This window comes from Dermacentor albipictus, unplaced genomic scaffold (assembly GCF_038994185.2).
Source record: "Dermacentor albipictus isolate Rhodes 1998 colony unplaced genomic scaffold, USDA_Dalb.pri_finalv2 scaffold_28, whole genome shotgun sequence".
Lineage (NCBI taxonomy): Eukaryota > Metazoa > Arthropoda > Arachnida > Ixodida > Ixodidae > Dermacentor > Dermacentor albipictus.
Genome location: NW_027225582.1, coordinates 572,578 through 600,360, shown reverse-complemented (window position 1 = coordinate 600,360; position 27,783 = coordinate 572,578). Strand labels below are relative to the sequence as shown.

The following is a 27,783-nucleotide window of genomic DNA, read 5'->3' as shown; positions in this document are numbered from 1 at the left end:
CAACCCATGATCAGCACTTTACCCTACCTATCACTTGTACATCACTATGCTGGGGTCGGCAGAAAGTATGAAATCAATTTCATTTCTTGTTCCGCCATTAGGGCTTTATAGGTCCACTTTCTGTTGCTATGTTTCCTGAAAAAAGGTGTTCATTAAATGGCAATAATAGATATGATGAAGTAACGGATATAATGAAGTGATTTCCGGTCCCTCTTCAACTTTGCTATAACGAGGTTCGAGTGTGCTGGAAAACTGCAATTTAAAGAAATAGTTAAGAAGCAGACGCTAGTAGCCGCGGCAGAAGCAGATGGTAGACAGCTTTAGCTATTTTGTGTTATTATACCGAAAACACTTCCCTATACGGTAAAACGTCCAGTCCAGCAAAATGGAAAATGTGCCAGGCATACTGTTGCTGTGTTACCAAACTGCTGATACAATTAAAACTCTGTGGTAAAACTCTGATCATCATCTGAAAACAAGCTTTATTTCTTCGTGATCTCTATTTTGGGAAGACGGTCTGTCACTCCGAGCTTCTCGCCCTTCCCGTGGCTCTACGTGTCACGCGTGGAAAAGTTTGCAGAAGCAAACAGGCTTCACAATGCTGGAGATGGCTCGACAATGTAAAGCAACCTAAATAATTTAGATGCGTTCAGCTTTTGGTACCACAGTGCGTTTAGATGGCTATAGCTAGTCTCTTATGAAGAAACAGATGCGCTTTGGACACTACCTGATCATCAGTTGGCATCATTGTGACATCGCACGGGGTGGCAAGACAAAATCTGCGCATGCTGATAGCTGTTTGCCAACAAGCTATTACTATAGCTATGGAAAGCTGGAGCAAATGAGGCTTCTTGTTGTAGTTGCAAGGTCGAAAGCTGCTTGATGAAGTATGTACTACAAATGTGACACAAAGGTTGTGCGTCAATTAGATGATGCATAAATTTAACATAATTGCATTAAAAATCATAGCCAGACCTCAGATTCTCTTGAGGCACCGGCGGTAGGCCGAGGTTGCAGCATAGGAGGTAATCAAGGTTACTTGCACTCGCCACACTTCACCGTATTGTGAAATGGGCTGCGTGCCTTTAGTTGTTTTTGTAACTCTTTCAAACACCAGCACACTGCCACCACTAAGAGCCATACCTGCATGCATTGCTATGTTTTCTAACGCTAATTAAGTTGTCGTTTCCAATAATTACTATGGATATTCTGAAGGATGGGATTCCCGGTAGTGGGAGCATACAAGTGTAGGTTGAACTAAGTCGCACCCACCCTGTTGCATACGCCTCTCATCCGGGCCTTTCATGGCCACACTTGACTGAAAGTGAAGAGCGACTGAAAAGTGATTGAAATGAGAAGCTGGGGCTCACCAAGTGGCAGCAGAGAAATAAGTATGGCGGCAAAACCGGCTAGGAGCAGCAGTGCCGCCTGCGACCTCTTGCGGCGACAGTAGCGCACTATGGGTAGGCTCACCAAGCCTCCAGGAATCTCGCCTGCCGCCGAAAGGGCAAAGTTGACGAACCGGCTGCCACCCAGGTCAACCGATGACAGAGTAGTGGCAAACAGCAGCAGGTTGTCACAGAACCTGCAGTCAAAAACCATGGCCGAAGAAGAATATTTGCACGGATGCATTGTTGTCCTTGCATGCAGAAGCACACAATTTCTGAGATTCCTGCAACAACTGGCGTCAAATTATTTGTTCATTCTACCTGATTATGCATGCAGCATCGCACGCTGCGCTTCACAGTGCAACCCTCCGGCCACGTAGTACGGCTGCGTAAAATGACGATTTGCCATGTCGTGCGATAAAGCAGTCTGTCTCATCCCTGCTGCCACGTCAGTGACTGTGCAATGAATGGAGAGTTGTCAAAAGCACAAATCGAAATAAGCTAGTGAGAAAAGGGAAGTGCAGCGGCAAGTTCATTTTACACCACACTTCTACATCACAGGGGGGTTCGGAAGAGAGAGCCGTGCTTTGCAGTGTAGCATGTGTAATCAGCTAAATGTACCGAACAATTTCATGCAGCTCATTTCCGTCTATGTGGCCAATTTGATAAGTAGAAACATGTAACTAAAATTTCAACACGATTCCCTCAAATTTCTCAATATAAACATGTGTCGTAATGTTTGTAATTATGGAGTCAGATATTATAATGAGTTTAATCAGTGAGTGAATTTATTTGATTTTTAGTGCAAATGCACTAGTACTTGGCTCCTTGGGCATTTTGGCAGTGTCCCATGGTGATGGTACATTCAATGGTAGGAACGCTAAAATATAAGTGTAGTATATACAAGATTGATGTAGAGTATAGAAAGAAGTCACAATGTATGGAATATAAGAAAAGCATGGGGAAGGCGGGAGATGGAAATTCAATACGACGAGAAAAATGAGAGCAAGGTAAAAACGGAAGCCAAAGTTTCGACAAGTGGTCTTTCAAGACAAGTCCACTTGTCTTGTATAATGTATGGAGGGCGGTTATGCAGACATATCCAGGTATAATAAACTAAGACATTTGAAATTTGAAAAGAAAATTCGGAATGCACTTGCCCGAGGTGGATTCAAACTCAGGCCACCCCGAGGAAGCTTTGCAGTGAGAGACAGAGGCGTTATCACTACTCCACACCAGCAGGTGTTATCTGCAAGATGAAGGAGCGCCTAGTTCGGGCAGCGCGCCTAGCGGTTCGTTACAGTTCCTGGTTTTTGCTGCCTGGAACTCTCGTATGTGCCACCTCCCTCGACGCCTCAATGGGTCATCGATCCTCAAGGGACTGAAATGCGCCTTGTGTGGTGAAGCCCATTGTGGCGCTTTTTCTTTACGCAAGGAGGGTGGGCTCAAGAACAAATTTTCCAAGCATTTCACTCCAGAGAAACCAAGCACCAGGCCAGGGGGTATCTTGCACCCATTGTATCACTGGTGGTTGCACACCAGCATTGGGAATGAAACCCCACAAATCCTTTAGCTTGCCCTGGTTGAGACACTGCACCTGTTAGTGTCAACATGCCGGCAAGCTTAACCAGCATCTACGCATACACAACATCCTACTTCATCTCCTCCTTGACCTGCAAGGCAATATGAGACACGGCCATGAGGGCTCCACTGATACCACCTCCTGAGCCTACTTGAGCATCACGAACCACGTTGGAGACCCCTGAAGGCACAAACTCGCTTCACAATGTTGTCCAGACAGTGTTGCCCACATTCGTCTCTGTAAGTGCACACTGTGCCCGTCAGTGGCACCCCTTCGGCCACTCTTCAGTGGTGTGAGTGATGCAACTGTAGGAGGGTACAGTTCGTCTCTATTCGGTGATGTGCCATGTCCTGCATTACTTACTGAGACTAGGCTACTGCGATCATCTCTGAAACCAGAAAGCTCTTTACCAAAGCACTCACCATGTTCTTGCTGAGAATGGCAACTCAACAGCAATCATAGCCAGAAGGCAGAGCCAGGCAGAACCGTTGCCCGCAAAACTGGTTCAAGGACTACATCGAAAGTAGTTTTTTCCTGTTTTTCAAAAATGCTTTCTGAATGTCCATGACTTCTTGCTTTCTTGAACTAGAAAAGTGCTATACAAGTAGAATGTAATTGTAAGGAATTACCTTTCTTTATAAAGTGTATGGCATAAAATAAAAATGGGCCCAAAATTTTTCTTTTTCCAAAAATTGTAGTGTACAATGTATGTGAAAGGGTACATTACTCACACTCGGGTTACTTGTCACTGAAATCTCCAAAACACGTCTTCACTCGAAAGACTACAAAGTGCTCAGCAGTTTCTTATGTAAGCCAGTCAGTGGGGAGGTCTGAACATGAGTGCTTGACATACGTGAAGTGCTTTCTTCCATGCACACAGTAGTTGAAGACTACTGTTAAGTACTGCATTCTGCAAGAAATCATTCCAAATGGATGTGAAGTGCTATACAAGATGTACTGTTTATGAGTTTTTTTTCACTGATGCATGTAAATTAACTTTTTTATCCATACAGGTCTCTTTCACATGCAAAAGTATTTGAAAGGGTACATTACTCGTACTGAAGTTACTTGTCACTGAATTGCCCGAAACATGCTTTCACTCAGAACATTACAAAGTGTTTAGCAGGTTCTTCTGTTACCACAGCTCTGGCGTAGTAGTTTAAGCATCTGTCTGGCATGCAGGAGGTGTGGGGTTCTATCCCCAGTGCCAACAGGTGCCCATCGATGATGCAATGGGTACAAGCTTTCTCCTGGCCTGGTGCTCGGTTTCTCCGAGGTTAAATGCTTGGAAAATGGGTCTTTAACCCCTCCTTGTGTAAATAAAACTAATAAGCTAGAGGTGCCCTTGCACCGTAATATTCAACATCATCAGGTGGTTCTGTTGTTAACTAGCCAATGGTCAGGTATGATCAATTTGTCCCTCATTTTTGTACTGGTTTTCACCTTTACAAAGCCGCACCATTTTCAAGCGTTTCATAAAGCACAGCCAAGGCTTTGGGCATACGAGTGCTGTTTGTCAAATGTATAAAGCTTTTTTCCATGTATATAGTAGTTGAACAATACTGTTAAAGGGACTGACAACCAATTTTCATGGCTACCATTTTTTTTTAGTGCAATGGAAAGCTTACCAGTCAGAGTGTCTAATTATGAAGTGCCAATGAGGAAAACGCCGTTGAAAATTTTTTATCAGAATTTCTTGATCTTCAGTGAAGATGTAGTCATTCACTGGAAGCATGCTGAAAATGGTGATAGGTGAGCGCAGTAGCGATTACACGCCGACGTTAGTAGGAGGCGAACGACAAGTGTGGCCGTGCTAAAAAAAAAACATGATATTCTTTGTCATGTTGATGTCCCTGCAATTTATGTTTTCCGAATTGTTAAATGACTTCTGTGATAAAAGCTATGTCCTTGCATAGTTTCCTGTCTAACTGCTTTGGTATTTAACCACTTGACACGAAACCAATCGGATTGAAAACGAGACGATGCTTTACACTTGATATGGAGTTCAGCATGTTGCCATAGCCACACGTGCGTTTTTGATTTCTGAAGCATACAATAACGCGCGAGTGTCAAATAATATACCAACTGCAATGTTAAGCAATAGTTCACCATCAGTCTGGTTATGCCCACTGCAGGGCAAAGGCCTCTCCCACACTTCTCCAACTACCCCGGTCATATACTAATTGTGGCCATATTGTGCCTGCAAATTTATTAATCTCATCCGCCCACCTAACTTTCTGCCACCCCCAGCTACGCTTCACTTCCCTTGGAATCCAGTCTGTAACCCTTAACGACCATCGGTTATCTTCCCTCCTCATTACATGTCCTGCCCATGCCCATTTATTTTTCTTGATTTCAACTAAGATGTCATTAACTCGCATTTGTTCCCTAACCCAATCTGCTCTTTCCATATTCCTTAACGTTACACCCATCATTTTTCTTTCCATAGCTCGTTGCATTGTCCTCAATTTAAGTAGAACCCTTTTCGTAAGCCTCCAGGTTTTTGCTCCGTAGATGAGTACTAGTAAGACACAGCTGTTATACACTTTTCTCTTGAGGGATAATGGCAACCTGCTGTTCATGATCTGAGAATACCTGCCAAATGCACCCCAGCTCATTTGTTTTCTTCTGATTAGTATTTCTGTCTTATGATCCGGATCCGCAGTCACTACCTGCCCTAAGTAGATGCATTCCCTTACCACTTCCAGTGCCTCGCTACCTATCGTAAACTGCTGTTCTCTTCCGAGACTGTTAAACATTTAGTTTTCTGCAGATTAATTTTCAGACCCACCCTTCTGCTTTGCCTCTCCAGGTCAGTGAGCATGCTTTGCGATTGGTCTCCTGAGTTACTAAGCAAGGCAACATCATCAGCGAATCGCAAGTTACTAAGGTGTTCTCCATTAACTCTTATGTCCAATTCTTCCCAATCCAGGTCTCTGAATACCTCCTGTAAACACGCTGTAAATAGCATTGGAGAGATCGTATCTCTCTGCCTGACGCCTTTCTTTATTGGGATTTTGTTGCTTTCTTTACGGAGGACTACGGTGGCTATGGAGCCGCTATATATATATTTCAGTATTTTTACGTATGGCTCGTCTACGCCCTGATTCCGTAATGACTGCTGAGGTTTCGACTGAATCAAACGCTTTCTCGTAATCAATAAAAGCTCTATATATAAGGATTGGTTATATTCAGCACATTTCTCACCTGATTGATAGTGTGAATATAGTCTATTGTTGAGTAGCCTTACGAAATCCTGCCTGGTCCTTTGGCTGACAGAAGTCTAAAGTGTTCCTGATTCTATTTGAGATTACCTTAGTGAATACTGTGTAGGCAACGGACAGTAAGCTGATCAGTCTATAATTTTTCAAGTCTTTGGCGTCCCCTTTCTTATGGATTAGGATTATGTTAGCATTCTTCCAGGATTCCGGTACGGTCGAGGTTATGAGGCATTGCGTATACAGGGTGGCCAGTTTCTCTAGAACAATCTGACCACCATCTTTCAACAAATCTGCTGTTACCTGATCCTCCCCAGCTGCCTTCCCCCTTTGCATAGCTCCCAAGGCTTTCTTTACTTTTTCCGGCATTACTTGTGGGATGTCAAATTCCTCGATACTATTCTCTCTTCCATTATCGTCGTGGGTGCCACTGGTACTGTAAAATCTCTATTGAATAAATCTATAAAGCAATAGTTATGACGTACTTAATAACAGTCGACTTGCATACAGTAATCTCATAGAATACATCCGAAGTATTAAGATTTCACTGCCAGGTCTTGCCATTTACTGGTTTTTGAGACTTTCATTGCCAATTTAAAATTATACGTACTAATTCCTACTTAAACGGCGAACAGCATGCTGGATTCTATCACTATAAATCATTTCATTTATATCAACGTCTCGCAACACATTCTGGCCAGTTGTCAGTCACTTTAAGACTTGTATTTTGAAAAGCAAAACATTCCAAATGAATTTGAAATGTCTTACAAGATGGATTATGTATGGGCTTTTTTTCAATAATGCACGTGGATGAAATTTTTGATCCATGCATAGCATACAATGCTTATGCAGACTTCCTTCAGTAGCTTCTGTTTTCACACAGCCACTTGTATATATTCTCTTGTGGGTATTATCTTCAGTAGCTAACTACATTGGCTCAGTGGTCCTGGACAAGTGGCAACTGTTGCTGCAAGGGACGATCAAAAGTGAAAAATTGGCCAGTTGGTATGGAAGCATGGCTAAATTCAGAGTGCGAACTACTAGGACACATGGTAAGGTACAAGAAAAGACAGGACACGGTGCTACTCGCAATGGAAGGCTTTATTCGAAAGGCTAACGACTTTACAAATCCGACGCGCCCTACTTCATCACACGTCATCAAACGCCATAAAAAGAGCAAAAGAACACACAGACACAAAAAAAGACAAAATGGTGGCTATTAATCGGTGTTAGCACAGCAAAAAACACTACTGCGCTTCATGATGATGTGTGATGAAGTAGAATGTATCGGGTTTATAAAGTCGTTAACCTTTCAAATAAAACTTTCAGTTGCGAGTAGCGCCGTGTACTGCCTTTTCTTGTGCCTTAGCCTGTGTCCTAGTAGTTTGCACTCTGAATTTAGCCATGCTAGGGACGCCCAGTTACAGAGTCCCTGAGGGCACCCAGTGGGTCAGCTGTTTCTACAAATACGCAAGTGCATACCTGCCAACCCTCCCGATTCGCCCGGGAGACTCCAGGTTTTTTACTGAACTTTCCGATTGTACGATCACTGTCTTTTTTCTCCCGAAAAGTTGTCTCTGTTCGCGCAATAATGCTTTTGCGAAACCGGTACTACGGAAACTGCAGCCACATCGTAATCATCAGTATCACCACCACCAGCTGCACTAGCGCCATCGGTATCATCAACTAAGGTCGACTTCCCTAATGAGGGAGTGCAGGGGGACATGGGATGGACGTCATTCGAAGGTAGAGAGGCAATGAGTAAGCTGAAATATGAACAGAGACTCCCAGCACTGGGGGAAAAAAGGTGGGTGGGAAAAGTGTACAAATATCTATACATGAAAAGTTTGAACACAAAGTGGACACTCAGAACTAGGAAGCTGAGGATTAGATACCTACAGCCGAGGGAGGGGCTCCAACGTGGTTCTAGTGTGGGAAAGGAGGTGAAGGAGACGGAAAGAAAAAAGTGGGAAGAAAGAATGCTCGGAAAGCCAGCGCTAGCTATGTATAGGAAACAAAAACAGGAGATAAAGAGAGAGGGCTCTTATTTGATAACTCGCGGGGCAGCTCACTATTCGAAGCTAGGACGGTGGTTTTGAGAACGAAAACATACAGGCCTAAATTTGAAGACTGGGACCTTTTATGCACAGCTCGCGGAGCCGAAATTGAGACCACAGAGCATATAGTGCTAAGATGCACAGACCTTCGCCTGAGTCTGGCTGCGGGAACAGTGACAGATATGGAAGGGGCATTAGGTTTTCCCGGGGAACGAGGGCAAATAGACAAGAAAGGAGTGGCAGAAACGAAGGGGAGGCTAGAGGATTGGTGGAGGAAGTCAAGGGAGAGATAATGCCATAAATCGGGGAGTTAATGTTTTCTATACTATTTTAGATATTTATTTGGGGGGGGGGAGGGGAGTGAAAACTAGTTTAAGGAGAAGGGGATATAAAGAAAAAAAAATAGGAGGGGGAGCAAAAGGCTAGGTAGCGCCAGCCGCCGCCCGTTACAAAGGGTGTAGCCGTCCGTCCGTCCGTCCGTCCAACTACGGTGCCTAGTAAGCCGACCAAAGCCAGAGCCAATGTAGCTCTTGCGTTTCATGCATGCTTTCCTCCATGGTACATTGTTACCAACGTTTTTAGATTTTTGAGTTGGCAAACTGGCTGTGAGAGGCGGCCCCATTTTGTCGCCGTTACGAGAGGTGGCGCTGCTGTTGCATTGAGATCTAGTCTGAAGAGCGCGGCTTGCCTCGGCCATGTGTTTTTGTCGCGTTGTTGGTGCTCACGCATTTATCACACCTGTATTTCTTGCTTTAACGCGTTCCGCAAACATATTAACTCTGTGCAGTGAGCGTCCTTAAGTGTTTGAGTGGATGCCGTGAAGTGTCAGCGCGGATTCTCAACATGCCGACATGCAGCACGCCAGGCTGTTGTTCTAGATATGCTTCGGCAGCGGCAAGTCCTGTGCTGCGACATTTTTTCAAGCCGCCAAAGGACCCTCACGTATTGAAGGCGTGGGAAAACGCGATCCCGCGGAAAAACTGCAAGGTGACGTCAAGAACATACGTTTGTGACATTTATTTTGAGCCTGCAGACATCATAAGCTGTTATGAGCACATCGTGAATGGTGAAACTGTTGCAATACCGCGAGGCAGGTGGACACTCAGGGAGTGCGCGGTGCCTCGAATTTTTCCAAACATACCGGAGCATTTGTCAAAACCAAAGACGCCCAAGTCAGCAAGAATACCACTCAAAGTGAGAACAGTGGTTCCTGCCCAAGTTGCTTCCTGCCAAAGTGATGGGAGTTTGTACGACGAAAGTGACACAAGTGACGGCGTGGATGGCAGTGAATGCGCCGAAGTAAGCACGCTAGAAGCTGCACCCTGGTTTGCTGTTATGCAGGACGGTCATGCGTTTGAGTCGTGGCATGTGAAGGCTTCGACCAACCAGGTTAAATTCTACAAGCTGGAGGAGTCCGGGGGCATTCTACTCATTGAAAAGTCCGTAGTAATCAAACAAGACTTAACGGTTGAAGTTAGTTCAAGAGGTGTGCTTGTCACGCTGTGCAGCTACATCATCGACATCGGTAAATATGGAAACATTCAGACTCAACTAACAAGCCGGAAAAATGTAGCAACATTTCTTCGATACATCGATGCCCTCAAGATTTGTACTGGGTGCAAATGTAAGTTGTTTCCAGGCATTTCATCTTCAATGACGGCTGTGAAAAGGCGGGGTGTGTGGCGAAACAAGAAATAAATGGTGCTGTCAGATCAAAGCTCGTGCCATCCATGCAAGGAACAAAACAAAAAAAATTGTGGATAGAGTTAAGGGCCACCCATGAAAAGGGGAAAGAAGGACGAACTTTTATCCCATGAAAGACTCCAGGAGAAAGCAGAAGCAAAGTTGGCGGAGATATGTTCTACTATGCAGAATGCAGCACTGATAGCACCTGATCATGGATACTCCACACCAGCAGCACAGGACTCTGTTATTTACTACTTGTGCGGCTACCTTGTTCGCTCTTTCCTCAAACATAATAGATGCTCTGACTGTATACGTAGCATCCAGTCCCAAAATGCAGAGTGCCCAGAGGCATTCCTTGCTTTGGAGAGGGAACTTAAGCTTGGATGCCTCAAGTTGCCATCATGAGAGCTTTTCTGTACGTTTCATTCAAGGCATTGAAAAGCTGATGAGCTGCGAAGGAACCGGCTCTGTTCTGACACTTTTTGGGCCCTTCTTGACGCACTTGGGGACTGCGATGTGAAAAGTGTCGGTTGTCCCATTCACAAGGACACCACTACTGCAGAGCTTCATTCATACGTTGTGCTATGAATGCATTTTGTCTCAAAAGATGCCTGCAAGAGCCTCAGCTCTCCAGAAAAGGTCGCGTCTGCCAGAAGGAAAGTCAAGCTAATGTGAAGGCTTCCTGCACAGCTCCTTCACTGTAAACAGTTTTCTGATTATAAATATGTCCCTGTAAATAATTTACGTGCTGCATTCCCTTTCACAACATCAAATAAATCTTGCAAGGCATTTTTTCTTGCTTCCTTGCTGGTTGTTGAATTTGTAAGCTTTCCCACAATTTTTTGCCCGGGTAAGACGTGTTCAGGTAAGATTGGCGTACGGTTGAGTATTACGGGATCTTGGGCTGATTTGTTCAGTATACTGGTGAAAAATAAACATCAGTTACAACAGGAAGTGGAATGAAAGCGAACGCAGTGCCCATTGGTTGCCTTTTTTTTTTGTCCTGTCTTACGAGCTGTTTCTTTTTTGTTGTAATGTTCAGATACAACTAAAAGGCTCTTTGCACTAAAGCCAAGTAACATGAGAGCGAAGTTGCGTTTCTGCTTCTCGTATAAGAGGGCGACTACCAATAAATGTGGCAGTCCCTTGCCGGCGCCTTTCAGAAAGTAGCAGACGACGCGTAGAGACCGATCCCAATGCTACCACAGCGCCACTGCCTCGGTGGCAATGGCGCGGACCCGCTCCGCGCCACTGGAAGGCCGCGCTCTTTGCCAACTGAACCAATCTAAACACGTTGATTGTTACTGCTGTTTGTGTGTATTAGTGTTGGCTAGGCCGTGTGCGCGGTGTACCATGTAAAGTTAGAAACCTCGTGTGCTTGATGCCATGGCGCTATCAAAGCCCAAGAAAAGGTATTTGCAGAAGTTTTTGCGATCTTACACTTCTGAATTTCTGTGCTTTTTGGCATCAAGAAAAGAACATTTTGCATTTTGTAAACGTGTGGATGCGACGTCAGCGTACCTCACGGTGGCAAAGGTGACTTCAAACTGCATGTTTCTACGGCGAAGCATCAAATCTATGCTCGCATCGCTGAGCAGCAAGACAACATAGTGAACTTTCTCCGGAACCACTGCGACGACAGTGTCATGTGTGGAGTGCCGGTTTATGAGATTCCTCGCCGCACACAACCTACACCTTTGTGTCAGCGACCATGTTGGGCCTCTTCTACGGAAAATGTTTCCAAAATGCGACGAGGCGAAGCGTTACGGATGTGTACGCAACTCTGAGGAATGTGGAGGTGGCCAACTTCACATATATTTCACAGGCATCGCTTTCGAGTCTTCATTTCTTTATTCATGAGTTTCCCTCAGCTGCTGCACCAAGATTCCAATGAATCTCCTGAAGATGCTTTAGATGCTCTCGAAGCTGAGTTTGCCACTCTACAGGCATACAGTCTTCCAGAGGACACTCTGAATGAAGAAAGGTGGGATGTGCAGTGGTCTATGGTTTGAAAAATGAAAAACACTGCTGGAAAACATGTTTCACAGAGTTACTAAGCTGATGCTGGATTTACTTGCGATACCGCATAGCTACGCAGTGTGTGAGAGTATTTGTAGCACTGCGCCAAAAACTAGGACTGAATTCCGCTCATCAATGTGCAACACAACCCTCCAACACCTTCTGCTAGTGAAGGACCGTCAGTCTGGGCCATGTTTTGATAGATAGATAGAATAAACTTTAATGTCCAACGGAAAAGGTGATCTACCCACCCCCCGACACGCAGGTCAGGGGGCGAGTGCCGCCGCCTCAGATGCAGGCTGGGAGGTCTTGGGTCCCAGCAGCCTCTTCAGCCAGTTGGACGAGGCGGAGCTGGAGCTCAGAGTCTGAGCTGCGCAGCAGGGTCTCCCAGGTGTCTCTACTATTTATTTTGTGCGTTCCCCCGGGAGAGTACGGGCATTCCCATATTATGTGGTCGAGGGTCCCTCTCGCCCCACAAAGATTGCATTTATCGCTCCTGGCCTCGGGGAACATGTGGTTCGCCATAACCGGGTGCGGATATGTATAAGTTTGTAGTCGTCTCCACGCGACTGCTTGTTTGTTGTTTAATTTTGGGTCTGGCGGGGATACCAGTCTACGAGCCAATCTATAATGCTGCGTGATCTCCCCATATTTTAGCATGCGCTCTCCGCTCCCTCGGTCATCGAGGGGCCCCGTAGCGGCTCGGCGGTAGAGGTCTCGAGCCAGCTCGTGGGCCGCCTCGTTGCCGGGGACGGCTTCGTGCGCCGGAGTCCAAATTATTTGAATTTTTCTATCTAGCTTTCTCTGGCCTAGGATTCTGGCCACTAAGGGCGAGATCCTTCCCTTATTAAAATTTTGTATGGCAGTTTTGCTGTGACTGATCACAAATTTCGCGTCCGTTCCAGCGCAAGCTAATGCGATCGATATTTCCTCGGCAACTTCTATATTGCGCCCGCGCAGAGTGACAGCGGTCACGGGAAGACCCCGGCTGCTGACGGCCGTTGCCACCGTAAAACTGCCGCTACCTCCCGCTGCGTCTACGTAGGCCACCTCATGTTCCGAAATATTACCGAATCTAATTTTTAATGCTTCGGCTCGTTTATGCCTCCTGTCTTTGCTATGTTCCGGGTGCATGTTTTTTGGCAGGGGGGGAATAATCAGATTTTTTCTAACTTCCCTATCTACTTCCACCTTTTGGGTGGGGCCTCTGTCCGGATTTATTCCAACTTTGGCCAATATGGCTCTTCCTGTCCTCGTGGTGCTAAGTCTCTCAATTTGAGAGGTTCGCAACGCTTCCGCCAGTTCCGCCCATGTGTTGTGCACTTCTAAAGCCATCAATCTCTCTGTTGATGTACACATGGGCAGTCCCAGCACTCGTTTTACGCATTTTCTCATTAGAGAATCAATCTTTTCTTTTTCCACCACTTTCAAATCGAGATATGGCGTTGCATAGCTCACCCGGCTGAATATGTACGCCTGTATTAGTTTAATTAAATTTTTCTCCTTTAGCCCTCTGCCTTTGCTGGCCAACCGCCTAATTAGACTCATAGTCTGCATTGCGTGATTCTGCAGCCTCTTGACGGTCTCGCCATTGTGGCCGTGTGACTGGAGAATCAGGCCCAAGATTCTAATTTGCTCTACTATTGGTACCTCTTTACCCGCCACTTTAATTTTAATCTCCGACGGTGCCTTGCACCTTAAGTGTTTCGGATTCTATATAAACAATTCTGATTTCTGCGGTGAGCATGCTAGGCCTCTCTCGGCCGCGTAATCGACTATGATGTCGGTGGCGGCCTGGAGCAGGCTTTCGACGGCTGAATCACTTCCCCGGTTGACCCAGAGGGTGATATCATTCGCATATATACTAAATTTTAATCCCTCGAGCTTTGCCAATTGGTTGGGGAGTTCTCTCATAGCCACGTTGAAGAGTAGGGGAGACAGCACTGATCCTTGGGGCGTACCCTTACTCCCTAGCTCAATTGTGGGGGATTCCAGCGTTTGGAACCTCATGCAAGCAGTTCTTCCCGTCAGGAAGTCTCCGATGTATCGATATGTCCTGGTACCTACATTAATCTTGCTCAGCCCTTCCAGGACTGCCTCATGCTTTACGTTGTCAAAAGCCTTCGTGAGGTCCAGTTCCAGAATTGCTTTTGCATCTTTAGACCTTGAGTCTATTATATCATGTTTGATTTGGAGCATGACGTCCTGCGTACACAAGTGAGGTCGGAACCCGACCATCTCATGTGGCCACAGATCGCCCTGCTACTCCGACGAATGTTTGAAGTGAGCAAAGTTTGCTACTGCAAGGTCCCTGCAAAAGAACTCGCCGAACACTGCCTGAAAGTTTGAACAAAGCCTCCCCCCCCCCCCCCCCCTGGCGCGAATAAAAGGTCTCCCGATTTTTGATGTCGCCAGGTTGGCAGGTATGCAAGTGCTATGGGACCCATTTCTCAAGTTCTCTTCAGTAGCATGTAATGAATGCTGGCTTTGCCAGTGTGTGACATGACACTGCTCAGGATGTTTCGTCTCACTACAAGGTTGCTTAATTCTTTTGCAAAGGTTACGGTTGTACAATAATTTATGGTTATGGCTGTATCATAATTGTACCATCACAATTGGTCGTAGTTATAAATTTTATAATTCAGCAAGACAGCACAAAGCAGTGATTGTGCAGAATCAGTCTCCAGCTAGTGTGTGAAAGACTGAAGTCAGTACTTTAGTCAATATAATCAATAGGTAGAAGTGGGTCAACGTCGACAAATTTATTTTATTTTATTTTACAAGTACTGCCAGCCTTGTTACCAGGCCTTAGGCAGGAGTAGGCATTTGAAAAACAAACAAATATGAAATAAGATCAAACACGATAACAGACACTGAACAAGAATCTGCATAATAAACAACATAAGAGAAACCTTTCATAATCATGATTTGACTGGTAAAAACGAGGGATGAATGCTATGGCTTAGTCACAAAGTACAGAAAGAAAGGATGAAACCGTTGGAGAGTTGACAGTTGTGGCAGGTAGTGCGTTTCATTCAGAAATCATGCGCGGGAAAAAAGAATTCTTAAATGCGTTGGTCCTGCAGGAAAAATCTCTAACCTTTTTGTTGTGATAAGAGCGCCTGCAGCAGTGACTAGCCGGTAGCATTTATGATGTTTTATCTATTCCTAATTGATTGTTATACAGTAAGAAGAAAAATTTCCTTCTGTCCCAATAACGCCTTATTGCAAGGTTTTCCAGTTCTGCAGCTTCTAGAAGAGATCATGGGGATGTGTGCCAGCTGTACGAATTGAAAATAAACCTGGCTGATTTTCTTTGGACTTTCTGAATTTTAGTGATGTTGGTTTGTGTGTGCGGATTCCAAACAATCGCAGCGTATTATAGAATGGGTGGGATGAATGTTTTATATGCTAAGAGTTTTATTTCAGGTTAAGCGTTTCTATTGATTGCCTTAAAAAGGCCAGTTTCTTCATTGCTTTATTATAAATGTATGTTACATGTTAATTCCACCTAAGATCTGATGTTATTACTACTCCCAGGTATTTGTATGTAGAGACGACTGATAAAGACTGGTTGTTAATGCTATAAGTAGGGGTTAAGAAATTCTTTTTGCGAGTACTGGTCATTGCAACAGTCTTTTTGAGGTTAATACTCATCTGCCATTTCGAGCACCATGTTTGTATTGTAGACAGCGCAATGTTTAAAGCTTCCTGATCATTTTAATTGTGTGTTTTGTTGTACAAAATGCAGTCATCTGCAAAAAACTTTATTTTGATGCGTATGTCACTGATGACGTTGTTGATAAAGATAAAGAGGATCGGCCCTAACACTGATCCCTGTGGAATGCCTGAGTCTACAGTTGCAGGTGTCGAAGCTGCATCGTTGACCTGAACACTTTGCTTCCGTAATGAAAGGTATGCTGTGATCCAATTAACTAAGGCGTCATTCTTTAAAATGGGTTTTTGTTTGAGAAGTAGTTTGGAGTGAGAGACGCGGCCAAATGCTTTTCCAAAATCGAGAAATATTAGGTCTATTTTGCCTTGTCTATCTAAAGCTGTCGCTAAGTCGTGAACTGTTTCTACGAGCTGAGTTACAGTAGAAAAACCTCGCCGGAAACCATGTTGTCTTGCATCAATTATTGTGTTGTCGTTAAGAAAGGCAAAATGTGCTTGAAAATTATGTGTTCGAGGGTTTTCGCGCATATGCATAGTAAAGATATTGGCCTGTATGATGTGAGGACAGACGGATCCACTGTTTTTGGTATGGGGATGACTTTCGCATACTTCCAGTCGGTTGGAATTTCCGTGCATGACAGTGATTTCTCGAATATTAAGGTTAAATACTTTGAACACCATTCGGCGTACCGGGAAAGAAATGCATACGGGATTCCATCAGCTCTGGGCTATTTTTTAGCATTGAGATAGATTTTTTAGCATAGAAAAAAAAAAACATGACAGAATTGTCCCAGATTTCTCCCGTCGACCACGGCGGCCGCATTTCGATGGGGGCGAAATGCGAAGGTGTGTTAGCATAAGTGCTAACACACCTTTCTCAGTAATTGTGGCATCACCAATCGGCACAATGTGTTCATAGCAAGGGAACTGTAGGCTGATATCGTCGTCACGCGTAAACACTGAGCAGAAATATCGGTTAAGCGCATCTGCGGTTTCGGCACTGTCGGTTAAAAAGGCATCACCGATACAGAGTTTGGGTGCAGCTTTCTTTTTTGGCGATAAATGCTGCCAGAACTTTCTTGGGGATGAGACGAGAAAATTTTTTAGTGTTATTTTTTGATAGTATTCTTTTTCTTTTTTTATTTGATCAGCTAATAATGTACACAAGACAACAAACTGATCGCTTGCGGGAACAGTCGGGCGCTGCTTAAGTTGTTTTCTTGCCTTTTTCAGTTTCTGTTCTATTCGTACTATTTCTTTTGTTACCCAAGGATTGCGCTTCCGCAGCACTTTTCGCTGCACAGGTACAAAATCACGGATAAATCTACAGACATGACAGGGATTCTCGTGGTGACCGCATTGCGATTCTCTGCCAAGAAACATTGAGTGTTGCTAGGATGCCTGATATTACAGGAATTGAATGTGTTATGAAAATTTTTCTTGACGAGCATAATCTAATCATAGGAGGGTTCTATCGGCCTCCAAATTGCGACACCACCTTCTTTGAAAATCTTAACGAGTTCTTGTGCGCCTATAAGAATAAGCGCTGCAGTATGCTACTTGCGGGTGATTTTAATGTTCCTTCTGTAAACTGGAATAACGATTTCCCTGAGCCCCTCTCAAGTGCTTCTGAACCTTTCATTATATAGTAGTGCTTCACAACCTAACAGCTTGTCAAAGAACCTACCCGTATTCAAAACAATACACTATCAATTCTGGACCTTTTCCTTGCAAGTACTGTCGTAGTCCACCGCAACTCACAAATTCAGGTTTTCGAAGGTATATCGGACCACAACATGGTAGACCTTACGTTGGAAGTGAATTTTGCTCCACAAATTGAACAACAACAAAAAAAAAACATGAAATAATTGTCCTAGATTTCTCTCGTCGGCCACGGCAGCCGCATTTCGATGGGGGCGAAATGCAAAAACACCCGTGTACTTGGATTTAGGTGCACGTTAAAGAACTTCAGGTGGTCGAAATTTCCGGAGTCCTCCACTATGGCATGCCTCATAATCAGATAGTGGTTTTGGCATGCAAAACCCCATAATTTATTTTTTTTAGATTTATCCCGTGCCAGTGATACTGATGTATTGGACGTCCTAGATGGTGCATTTTCGGAATTTTATGCCATGTGTGAATCAAACGAACATTCTATTGATGATATATGGGGCTATTTCAAGTTCCTGGTGCGAACGTCAGCCAGGGTTTGGTTCACAGCATAATTCATGAAAATTTCTGTTATGGGCTCTTGTGTGTGCAACACATGTCCAAGATTTTGAACCTCCGCCAGAAGACGGTGAGGTTCGGCGCTGCCTTGACTCATCTAATCCCGTATCACAATGAGGGTGACAACTTTTTGTCTGCAATTGAGACAGGGGACGAATCATGGTGCCACTACCTCGAGCCTGAAACATGATGGCAAAGCTTACAGTGGAAACATACGAATTCACCCCTCTAAAGAAAGATTTCTGCCGGAAAGGTGCTCTTGACTTTTGTTTCGATCGTCAGGGGCCATTACTGATAGAATTTGCTAAACCTGGAGAGTCTATCAATCATTTCCAATATTGTGAAATGCTGGATTGGTTGCGTGCCGCAATCAAGAACAAACAACACGGAAATTTGACGAATGGGGTCATATTGCTCCATGACAATGCCCGTCCCTACATCGCTGATGTGGTTAACAGAAAACTGGCAAAGTTGAAGTGGGAAACGCTGCAACATCTGCCATACAGCCAAGGCCTGTCTCCTTGCGACTTCCACATTTTGGGGCAATCGAAAAAAAAAAAACTCCTAAAGAGAACCAGGTTCGTGTCGGACGATGACGTAAAAGAGTCATTTACAGACTTTTTGAAGCAGCAACCCAAGGAGTTCTATAAGGTGTGAATCACGCGACTCATTAGTCAGTGGGACAAATGTCTAAACGGACAGGGAGACTACCTTTAAATGAAGTACATCATTTGTCATATATTCGTATCAGCTCACTTTCCCTTTGACTCGCCTTCATACATATTGCAGAACTCCTGCTTAGTGTATGTGCTCTCTGTTCCGACTATAATTTCGGTGCAATTACAATACATGACTGGTGACAGCCGCTCCTGCACAATACATTGGAACAAAGAACAGCGTCATTTAGATTTTTCCCTGGCCATTGCATTTGTACGGAAATGTAAACAAGGTTCTTCAATGACAATGTGTCATTAAAATGTTTGTCCTCAACTTGTTAATTTCATGGCCTTTACATTTTTCATATCAGTGGCATGCACTGATTTGCTGGTTTTGAACTGATATAGTTATAAACTTCGTGGGATGTTTTCTTTACTTGTTATACAGACAAAAACCATGGAAGCATTGATATTAGTTGTTTTGGGTACAATTTTTGGGAAATGCGAGTACAGTGAAACCTCGTTAAACCATAGTTGGCCGGAGCTTGGAGAAAGTACGTACTAAACGATAGTACTGTTTAACTGAAATAGCATGAGATCGCCCACTTACCTGTCAAAAACGGAACTCAGAGAGAGTGTGATGAAAGGGGAAAAAAACATGCAGTATTTGTTTGCTACGCGCGACACAAGTGTTATTTTCGTTTGATGCTGCGGCGCCCTAGCAGTGACAACAGCGGGCTCAGACTTACTGAAGCTGCGAGCCAGCTTTTCAGCCAGCCCCCCCTTCTTGGCAAACATTCGCATGGCAGATTCCTCGTTGGCGTTAGGTATTCTCCGGGCACGCACGCGGTAGACTGCAGAAGTCGCGGGGCGCCTTCATTTCGGGGTGCTGTTCTCATCGCAACGATTGCATTCATGAGGCTGATGTAACGTGCAGCTTCTGCCACTGTCAGGCCTGAATTGCCCGTGCTGTCGCTTTCTGTGTCGCCCTCATCACTGTCGCGGGTCGACACTTCGGCAACAACAGAGGTGACTATGGCGAAAACTGGAATCTCGTAGCCGAGATCTCTTCGCGGTCACAGCAGCGCTGGCGAGCAACATCTTCGCATTCCAAATGCCACACACCGTAGTCAACAGCAGATCCCTGTCACGTGCCAGCGCAGACTTCTTTGTGTCACGTTTGAGAGCACGAACAATGTCCAATTTTTGTTCTATGCTGAGCACCCAGCGTCTTTTTTATCCGAGCTTCGGCATAGCGCAAGTCCTCGCTTGCACGACGCCACAACGCTCTCTGGCACGCGGCCGAAATGATGCTGATGTGGCTTCATGGACAACCATGCAGGGCGCTTGGACGCCGTTGTTCCGATCTCCGAGGCCTGTTGTTCTGCCGGGCCGCCAAATGGAGATGACGCACCGTTGTGTTTGCGCAATGACAAGTGGAAACACTATGTGTTAACCGATACGTACGCAATGAGCTGGTACGGTTTATACGGATACAAAACACGTTATGTTCAAAGGCTGCTGAGTCGTGGATGTGACTTTAGTACTTTTAAAACGAAACTACTGTTTAAGCGGGTACGGTTTAACGAGGTTTTACTGTATATCCTTTAATGAAAAAAATATATATTTTACTTGTCTTCACAATGCATAGCGTTCATATTCGTTTGCAGCATATTTAGCAATGCACTTATTATTCATGTATTTGATCCAACAAATTCCATAAGGAGGAGGTACCTCAACAAAAAAAATTCTGCGTCTTCAGATTCTGTGTGTTCTGCGTGCAATCTCTGAACAAGCACGGACGACGCTGGCCAGAAGAGTTCCATCAGCTTGACCTTAATCAGCTTCCTAGCCTTGCCAAATTCCATTTGTGCCAAGTATTTTTTTTTTTCAATTAATGAAAACTTTTTCATTCCCCATTCTTGTTAGAGATCATTCCTCTTCCTCATCCAAACATAAAGGTCAACAGATTCTACACCCATACTTAATACCAGTCACTGTCTAGTAGTATATCACAGGGTGTCTACCAAGTTGACATTTCCAAATTCCCTGAATTTTCCAGGTTTTCCCTGAGTGCTTTTGCAAAATTCCCTGAGTGATGCAGAACTATGTTTTATGTCAAGTCGCGCTGAAACCATATCGCCCTATGCTGTTACTCTATAGTAAGCATATGAAAAAAATTTTAAAGAAAACTGACTTAATCCAATTTGAATACTAAGGAGTAGTGTTTATGTTATTCAAAAAAAGAGTATAAGGGAGGGGTTATTAAAATGCACAGCAAATAAAACGTCTTCGAAAAAATTTTCAAATCGAGTTGGACATTCTATAGTACAAATAAAAAGGAGATGCATACAGAAGCAAATATTTTCGAATATGAGCTATTTCTATCAACTGATAGCATGCTCAGTGTCATGCAACTGTCCTGACATACTCTCAGCTCGCGCAAGATGCCTCAGTGTTGTGTTTCACTGCTTTAAAGAGTTTATTTTGGTTTGGATGAGGGACACCTGCATCTCAGCATCAGCCAACAATTTGTTTTTTGAGCGCAGGCTCCTTCAAAGAAGAGGCCGCATACTTAATTCCCCGTTCATTGCGTCGATCCTTTCTGTTCTCGTCCTCCTTTCGCCGCGCGTTCACCCCACGGACCATTTGAAGAATACTCTTGGTCAATTTACACTCAACGTCCAATTTTTCGGACCCCCCAGGGGCCGCGAAAACTTCCGAAAAATCAGGCAGTCCGAAAAAATAAATTCATGTCTTTTACCGCCCTTAAGGGCTAAAATCGACACATGTACGTCTGAAAAAGCTCTGAATGCCTGTCAGTGCACTTATTAGGCATATCGGTGCTCCTACTGTGACAGGTGAGGGCGGGTGCACATGTGTAAAATTAAGGAATACATACGGTGTCCCGCCACAATTGCCCCTTCCTACGCTTGTTACGCTTCGCCGCGTTACACGACTGTAATGAGGCGAAGCAGACTTTCGGGAAAGAGCATTATGCAATGCGCCGTGCTTTCCGAGCTTCGAAGACAAAATTATTGCTGTCAGCGGAGAAATGAAGAAACACCGCACCGAACAACAAGAAGCTTAACAGCGAACGTCGAAGCCGCTAGGCCTAGCGTTGCCGCAGTGGTGGCTACGGTTGCCAGCGGATCTGCGTGCGAGAGCACCGGTTCAAGGCGGCGAGGTAATCAAAATAGCAGCGGTGGTGGTTTTCATTAATGCCGTCTCGGACCTGCGATCACGCAAAACGTTTAGAAAATTGGACGGCGAAGAGTTCTTGCGTCTGAAATTTCAGACATTAAGATACATTGACTCTTTGGGGTACGTGGTGGTGCCGCGAAGCCGCCCGAGTTATCGGGAATCCGGAAAGTCGGCCGTTGACTGTACACTGGCAACTCCTCCAGCCGACGACGATTCGTTACGAGTCCTGTCTGTTTCTCGAGCCAGCATTACCGCGACTTTTGACCCTCTAAAAAAATTACGGCTAATTTTCCCTGATAGAAGCACAAATTCCCTGAGTTTTCCCTGAGTTTTTCCAGACTACTCAAAATCCCTGAGAATTCCCGGTTTTCCCGGTTGGTAGACACCCTGATATCATATCTGTAGCAGTATTTTCTAGTTTACATTGTCATGTGCAATCCCTCCCCTGAAATAGCTGATGTGGCATTGGCATGTGTCTTGCATTAACCTTTGCACCATGTGCTGTGTAGCATTTGACATTTCTTAATGTCTTTGGCCTTCAGTGCTTGCAGGGTAGAGTGTCTTCTTTCTTGAATGCAAGCTTTCTCATTCCCATATTTAATTCCTAGTCTCATTCAGGATTGCTCTCCTTGCTCAATAGCCTGGGTTCTTGTGCAAGCTACATTGTAGTGATTGACTGAAGAATCTGGTTTGGCTGCTGTCCTACTTGGTCCTGGTCGCCGTGTTACCTTTCTCGTATGTGGGAGCCTGGTCAGTTGCATTGGGCAACAGTCTCTTAAGGTAAGCACCTGCTCCTGCAGCCCACACAGCAATGACTCCCTGTTTACACGCACCATGACTGGTGCTCCCTGTTCATCCTTTCCCGCGTCAGCCGTGGGCAAAGTGCACTTGTGGCCTTTCTCGGCCATGATGTGGCGTGAAGGAGACAGGCATATGTGATAACATGGTACGAAGTGTATGAAGTTGATAGCCATGTGGGTGGAAAGGCCCACAAAAGCGGCTGCCATAGGTGATGCCCACGAATTAAACCGACCATGTCCATATTGAATGAAAGTGGGGGGCCACGTGTGAGTGACACATTAGTAGGCCCTGAAAGAACCACAAGAAACTTTTAGGTTGGAAAACAGGTAACGTTAAAACGCAGGGCAGTGCATGTCTCTGTATTGACTGCGGCAGCAGATGCCCGAGTCACTTGATTGCTTCGCAATGCAAGTTGCTGATCTTCAACGGTGACTGTCGGTGTCAGCAGGTGGGACATTGTCCAATCTGCTTGCGCTGCTGCTTGTCGTTCGTTAGGAGGCCGTCATTTGCAATGCCGAAAGTGAGCAGTTTATGAGCTCGCGTTAATGGTTTCAGCGTACTATCTCGATATGCAAATTTTATTTCTGCTTTTGTACGAGAAGGTGCACTACTTGTCTTCTGCCAATAAAGTTGCACATTCTGTTCACTCACTCATGGCATGCGTGTATTTGCATCAGTAGAGGCTCTTCGGTCTCCTGGCAATTAGAATGCACCAGCTACGCGGCAGTTAAGGCAATGAAGCAAGCCGTAAAGCCAGGAGGATGAGCACGGCACATACCGGCATACGCTACGACTAGAAAGGGGCCATATTAAATTTTGCACACATAAGAAAAAAAATGCATTTTCACTTCATGTATGAGCAGTGCCATCTGTCGGGCCCCCGGTAGGTTTCATGCACTGCCGCTTCTTATTTTTGTACCACTGTGGAAGGCACAGTTTCCCTTCTCTAAAGTTGGTTCTTTATTCTATGATCCCTATTCCTTCATTTATATATATGACGTTAGACTGAACAAAATTTCGCAAATGTGTGGGCGTGAGTCTATAAAATACATACCACAGGATGAAGAGGCAGAGGGTGTTACGCAGCAGCCGCTTGTGCCTGAAGATCTCAACAGGACTCGTGGAAGCGAGTTGGGCATCCGCCTTGGATTTCTCCACCAGCTCTCGCATGGTGGTTTCCATGTCGGGCAACGGGCGCCTGTTGATGCGTAGAATCTTGAGGATGGCTGCGCGGGCCTGCTTCTCGCGGTGGGTAGACACCAGCCAGCGTGGAGACTCCTGCAGAATGCTACTCGGGAGCCAAGAGGTGACGGGACGCGGTATAAGGTCACCATTCTGGGCTCATTTGCATTGGCTACTTGCAACGGTCGCATGACCAAGTTAGCCGCAAATAGCCGCTTCGGTCGAAAAGCGTCCGTTGTGGGTCAGTTGCTCGCTGCTTACTCGATTTTTCAGTAGTGCAACTGCCAGTCGCAAACCTACAGAATCGACCAGCAGCACGGAACTAGCACGTTGATATATGCCAACACTTACTGTATGTTGCAATGGCGGTGCATGCAGACGTGAATGGCACCATGTGCGAGACATTTCCATATGGCAACGGGCAGATCGCGCTTGTCGGTGTGAACATCATTCGTCATGAGTCGCTCTTTGGTCGCCAATAGTGGTCGGTCGCGCAATCTCTGTCAATTGCCCGTGTGAATGAGCCCTTACCCTTATGTCCCCGATGACCTGCTTTAAAATGAATTCTGGATTCAGTGCTAAGGCACAAGGAATGAGAAGAGTAGACACAAGTACCCCGTGTCAGTTGAAATTTTTCCACGCACAATTTCAAGCTCTACATAGATTCTCAAATCTGGGCAGTGAAAATGTAGCGATTCTACAGAATTTTTTTTCTTTCGCACTTTCTCAGTGGTTCGAGCAGTGCTCCGTCCACATTGTCAGTGGAATCAGCTGGCTGTGAAAGGTGGATAAGACAATAATTGAATTCGTAGACTATGCTGGTCCCGTGCATGTGTCAACATGTCATAGTATTTAAACACTGCATATCAACTCTGCACATACTAACGAGTTCCGCAGAGACACCGCTGCCAAAAATCATAATCTTTATCATATATTGCAAATGATGAGGTCCTTACTAATGCTTCCTCTGCTTTTATAATCCCAGAGGGATAATCTAATCCGACAAATATTCTTTATTTCTGCAGCGGTATTCGCAGTGCTGCAGAAATAATAATAACAAAAAATGCACAGGACACTATCAGCCAGTGTTTACTAAATGTTATAAGTCAAAACTTGCACAGCTCTGAAGATTTGTGTAAAGCTTGAAATTGTTACGTTGTAATCTTTCAATTGATGTCCAGTGCTTGTTCTGACTACTCTCCCTGTCCCCTATGTTCTAGCACTGAACCCATGATGCATTCTGAAACAATGCAACAATTCGGAGTATTTGTGGTTATTAGCAACTCTGCGATAACGCAACCAGCAAAACGATAAATTGTAAAACAATGCATGCTAGATAACTGGCTCCTACTTATAAGCATTTCTCCTTCAGTCACGGTGTACTCATCTGGATGTGCAACATGTTTCTGCTAGTTCTGTCCATCGGTGGCAAGGGAAAAAAAACTGTCATGGTGCAGTGGTTAAAGAGAACCCTCTACAGTCGAAGCCCGCGGTAACGAAATCCTGAGGGAACGAAATTCTCGCCGCAATGAAATATTTTCGGATCCCCCGCAAACAGCCATAGGAGTCGATGCATTTCCTATCTCGCGACAACGAAACTTTTTTCTATAGCAATCCCTCATCAATGAAATTTTCTGAAACGACAGTCCGCAAATAATCTACTCATGTAACACTAGTTGTGTCTGGAAACTGCTCAAATGCATTCGTTGTGCGCTTAAATTGCATTAACTACCGCCACAGCACACTTGCGTGGCCGCCGCCATCACTGTTTACAATAAAAAAAAGCCTCGCACCACCTCTCGTGACAGACAGTGATGATGATGATGGTGGTCGTTCGCCCGTCGCAACGGGTGACTGCGCAGTGTCCGGGTCAAAAATGCAATTAGCATTTAAATGATACAAATAAAGAAAGACAAGAACCGTAGGCGATCTCGCAGTGAGCACATCTTATTTAATCCTGTGTGCCATTACAGCTTGTGCTAAATGCGGAGCGAAACGCCTGCGTGTGTGGCAGCCAAATCGACATCTACTACACGTGAAGGCTCCGATAACCCGGATGACGCTTTAGTATCAGTGGGCTTTGTGTACCGCCGCACATGGTCGTGTGCTCAGTGTCGTTGGTGCTAGAGTGCGTCAATTGTGTGTCTCTGTGCCAATCGGACCATTTGCTTTGACAGCCTGCTAAGATGCCGCCTCCAGCCAAAAAGAGGAAATTTATGACACTGCAGGATAAGGCTGCAATTATTGCCCAAGCTGCAAAGGGCAGGAAGAAAATGGATATCACCGAAGAATTCGGAATTGCGTGCAGTTCGATATCGACGATTCTGAAAAACAAGGCCTCCATTCTCGGCGCGCTCAAAAATGGTGTGAGTGCGAAAAACAAAACAGTGAGCGCTGTGGCTTTTCCAGACGTTAAGGCGGTGTTTGCATGGTTTTGTGAACAGCGTGCCAACAAAGTGCCGCTGTCTGGCAGAGTTCTTCAGCAGAAAGCGCTGGACTTCGCATGCATTCTCGGGCACGCTGATTTTAAGGCTAGCTCTGGCTGGTTGAGCCGTTTCAAAGCCCGCCACGACATACTGGCCAAAGTCATTTCCTGGGAGGCAGCAGCTGTCGACCCTGTGACAACATCGTCGTGGCTGCTGACCAACAAAGCATTGGACCAGTACAAGCCCTCGGACATTTACAACGCAGATGAGACGGCCTTATTCTACGAGATGCTGCCATCGAAGACCCTGGACTTAAAAGGCCAGAAATGCCGCGGGGGGAAACACAGCAAGCGGCGTGTAAAAATTTTGTTGTGCACCAACATGGACGGCACAGATAAATGGCTACTGCTTGTAATCGGCAGAAGTAAGAAGCCCCGCTGCTTCAAGGGAAATCGTCGGCTGCCCGTACAATACACCGCGAACCTGAAGGCATGGATGACCCGGGCCATATTTGGCAGCTGGCTCGAGACCTTCGATACGGACATGTGGAAGGCAGGCAGATCGGTCTGCCTTTTTTTGGACAATTGCAGTGCCCATCATGTCAATGACGTGGAACTGGGAAACGTGCGCTTGTTTTTTTTTCCACTGAACTGCACTTCCGTGCTGCAGCCGCTTGATCAAGGCGTCATTCGTAGCATCAAGTGCGCCTGCAAGGAGAGGCTGATTCAGCGTCTGCTGCTGAACCTCCAGTTGAAGCGTCCCACCGCAGTGGACATGTTCATGGCGCTTGAGATGATGGCCGCCGCATGGGTTGCGACGTCGCCAGCCGTGATAGCTAATTGTTTTAATCGTGCCGGCTTCATTGCCACTTGGCAAGCATCATGCGCTGATCCAGTGGCATCGCAAGAAGATTCGCCTGAAGGTGCACTAGTTGACAGTGCTGACGGCGCAGTGCCGCCATCGCTGGCCCACGCATGGGATGAACTTTCTGCCTTGACAGATGGTGTACCGGATGGCCTCAGCATCGATGAGTTCGTTCGTGAGGATGAAGGTGTTGTCGTCCATGAAGAGATGACTGATGAGGTCATCATAAGTAGCGTTTGCCAAGGTGCCGACGCCGCCGCCGACCATCAGACACCAAATCAAGAGAGGACTGCGAACCCGTGGGATGTGTTGAATGCCTTCGATGTAATTCAATCATTTTTCGGTGAGCATGATGACGACGTGGCAATGGACCACTTCTTGCAGTGCGAGTCGAGAGCAGTAAAATTGCTGCAAGGCAAGGCTTGGCAAAGTAGGCTGACTCACTTTTGGCAATAATTTTTTTTTTTTGCAAGCCAATTTCCTTCCCTGTCTTTTGTGCCTCATTCTTGCGCTAACGAAATTCCCGCAAAAAAATGTTTTGTTTTCCCCGGCGATTTCGTTATTGCGGGTTTCGACTGTATACATTTTGAATATGGCTTCATTTCAGTTCGACGCACTGAGCATAGCTACACACATCACTTTGTTGAAGGCATTAACACGTTTGATGGGGTGTTCGACGTGCTGAACAATGACGAAAGAATTGTTTTTCATTTTTCTTTTCCGTGAAATTTCCATCCATTGACTAACTTCTTCAAATGCTATAAGCTGGTGAGCCAGTTCTCCTTGTAAAAAATGC

The 27,783-nt window shown here is 45.3% G+C and overlaps 1 protein-coding gene across 1 annotated transcript in view; it reads right to left on the bottom strand.

The window, feature by feature from the left end:
• Positions 1–27,783, bottom strand: part of LOC135913902 (organic cation transporter protein-like) — a 109,315-nt gene that overhangs the window by 37,792 nt on the left and 43,740 nt on the right. Inside the window, exons 8-9 of the mRNA XM_070529705.1 lie at positions 23,570–23,803; positions 1,371–1,585 (exon numbers count right to left, since the gene is read on the bottom strand). Coding sequence (XP_070385806.1) covers positions 1,371–1,585; positions 23,570–23,803 — 449 coding nt within the window. The remainder of the gene's footprint in view (positions 1–1,370; positions 1,586–23,569; positions 23,804–27,783) is intronic.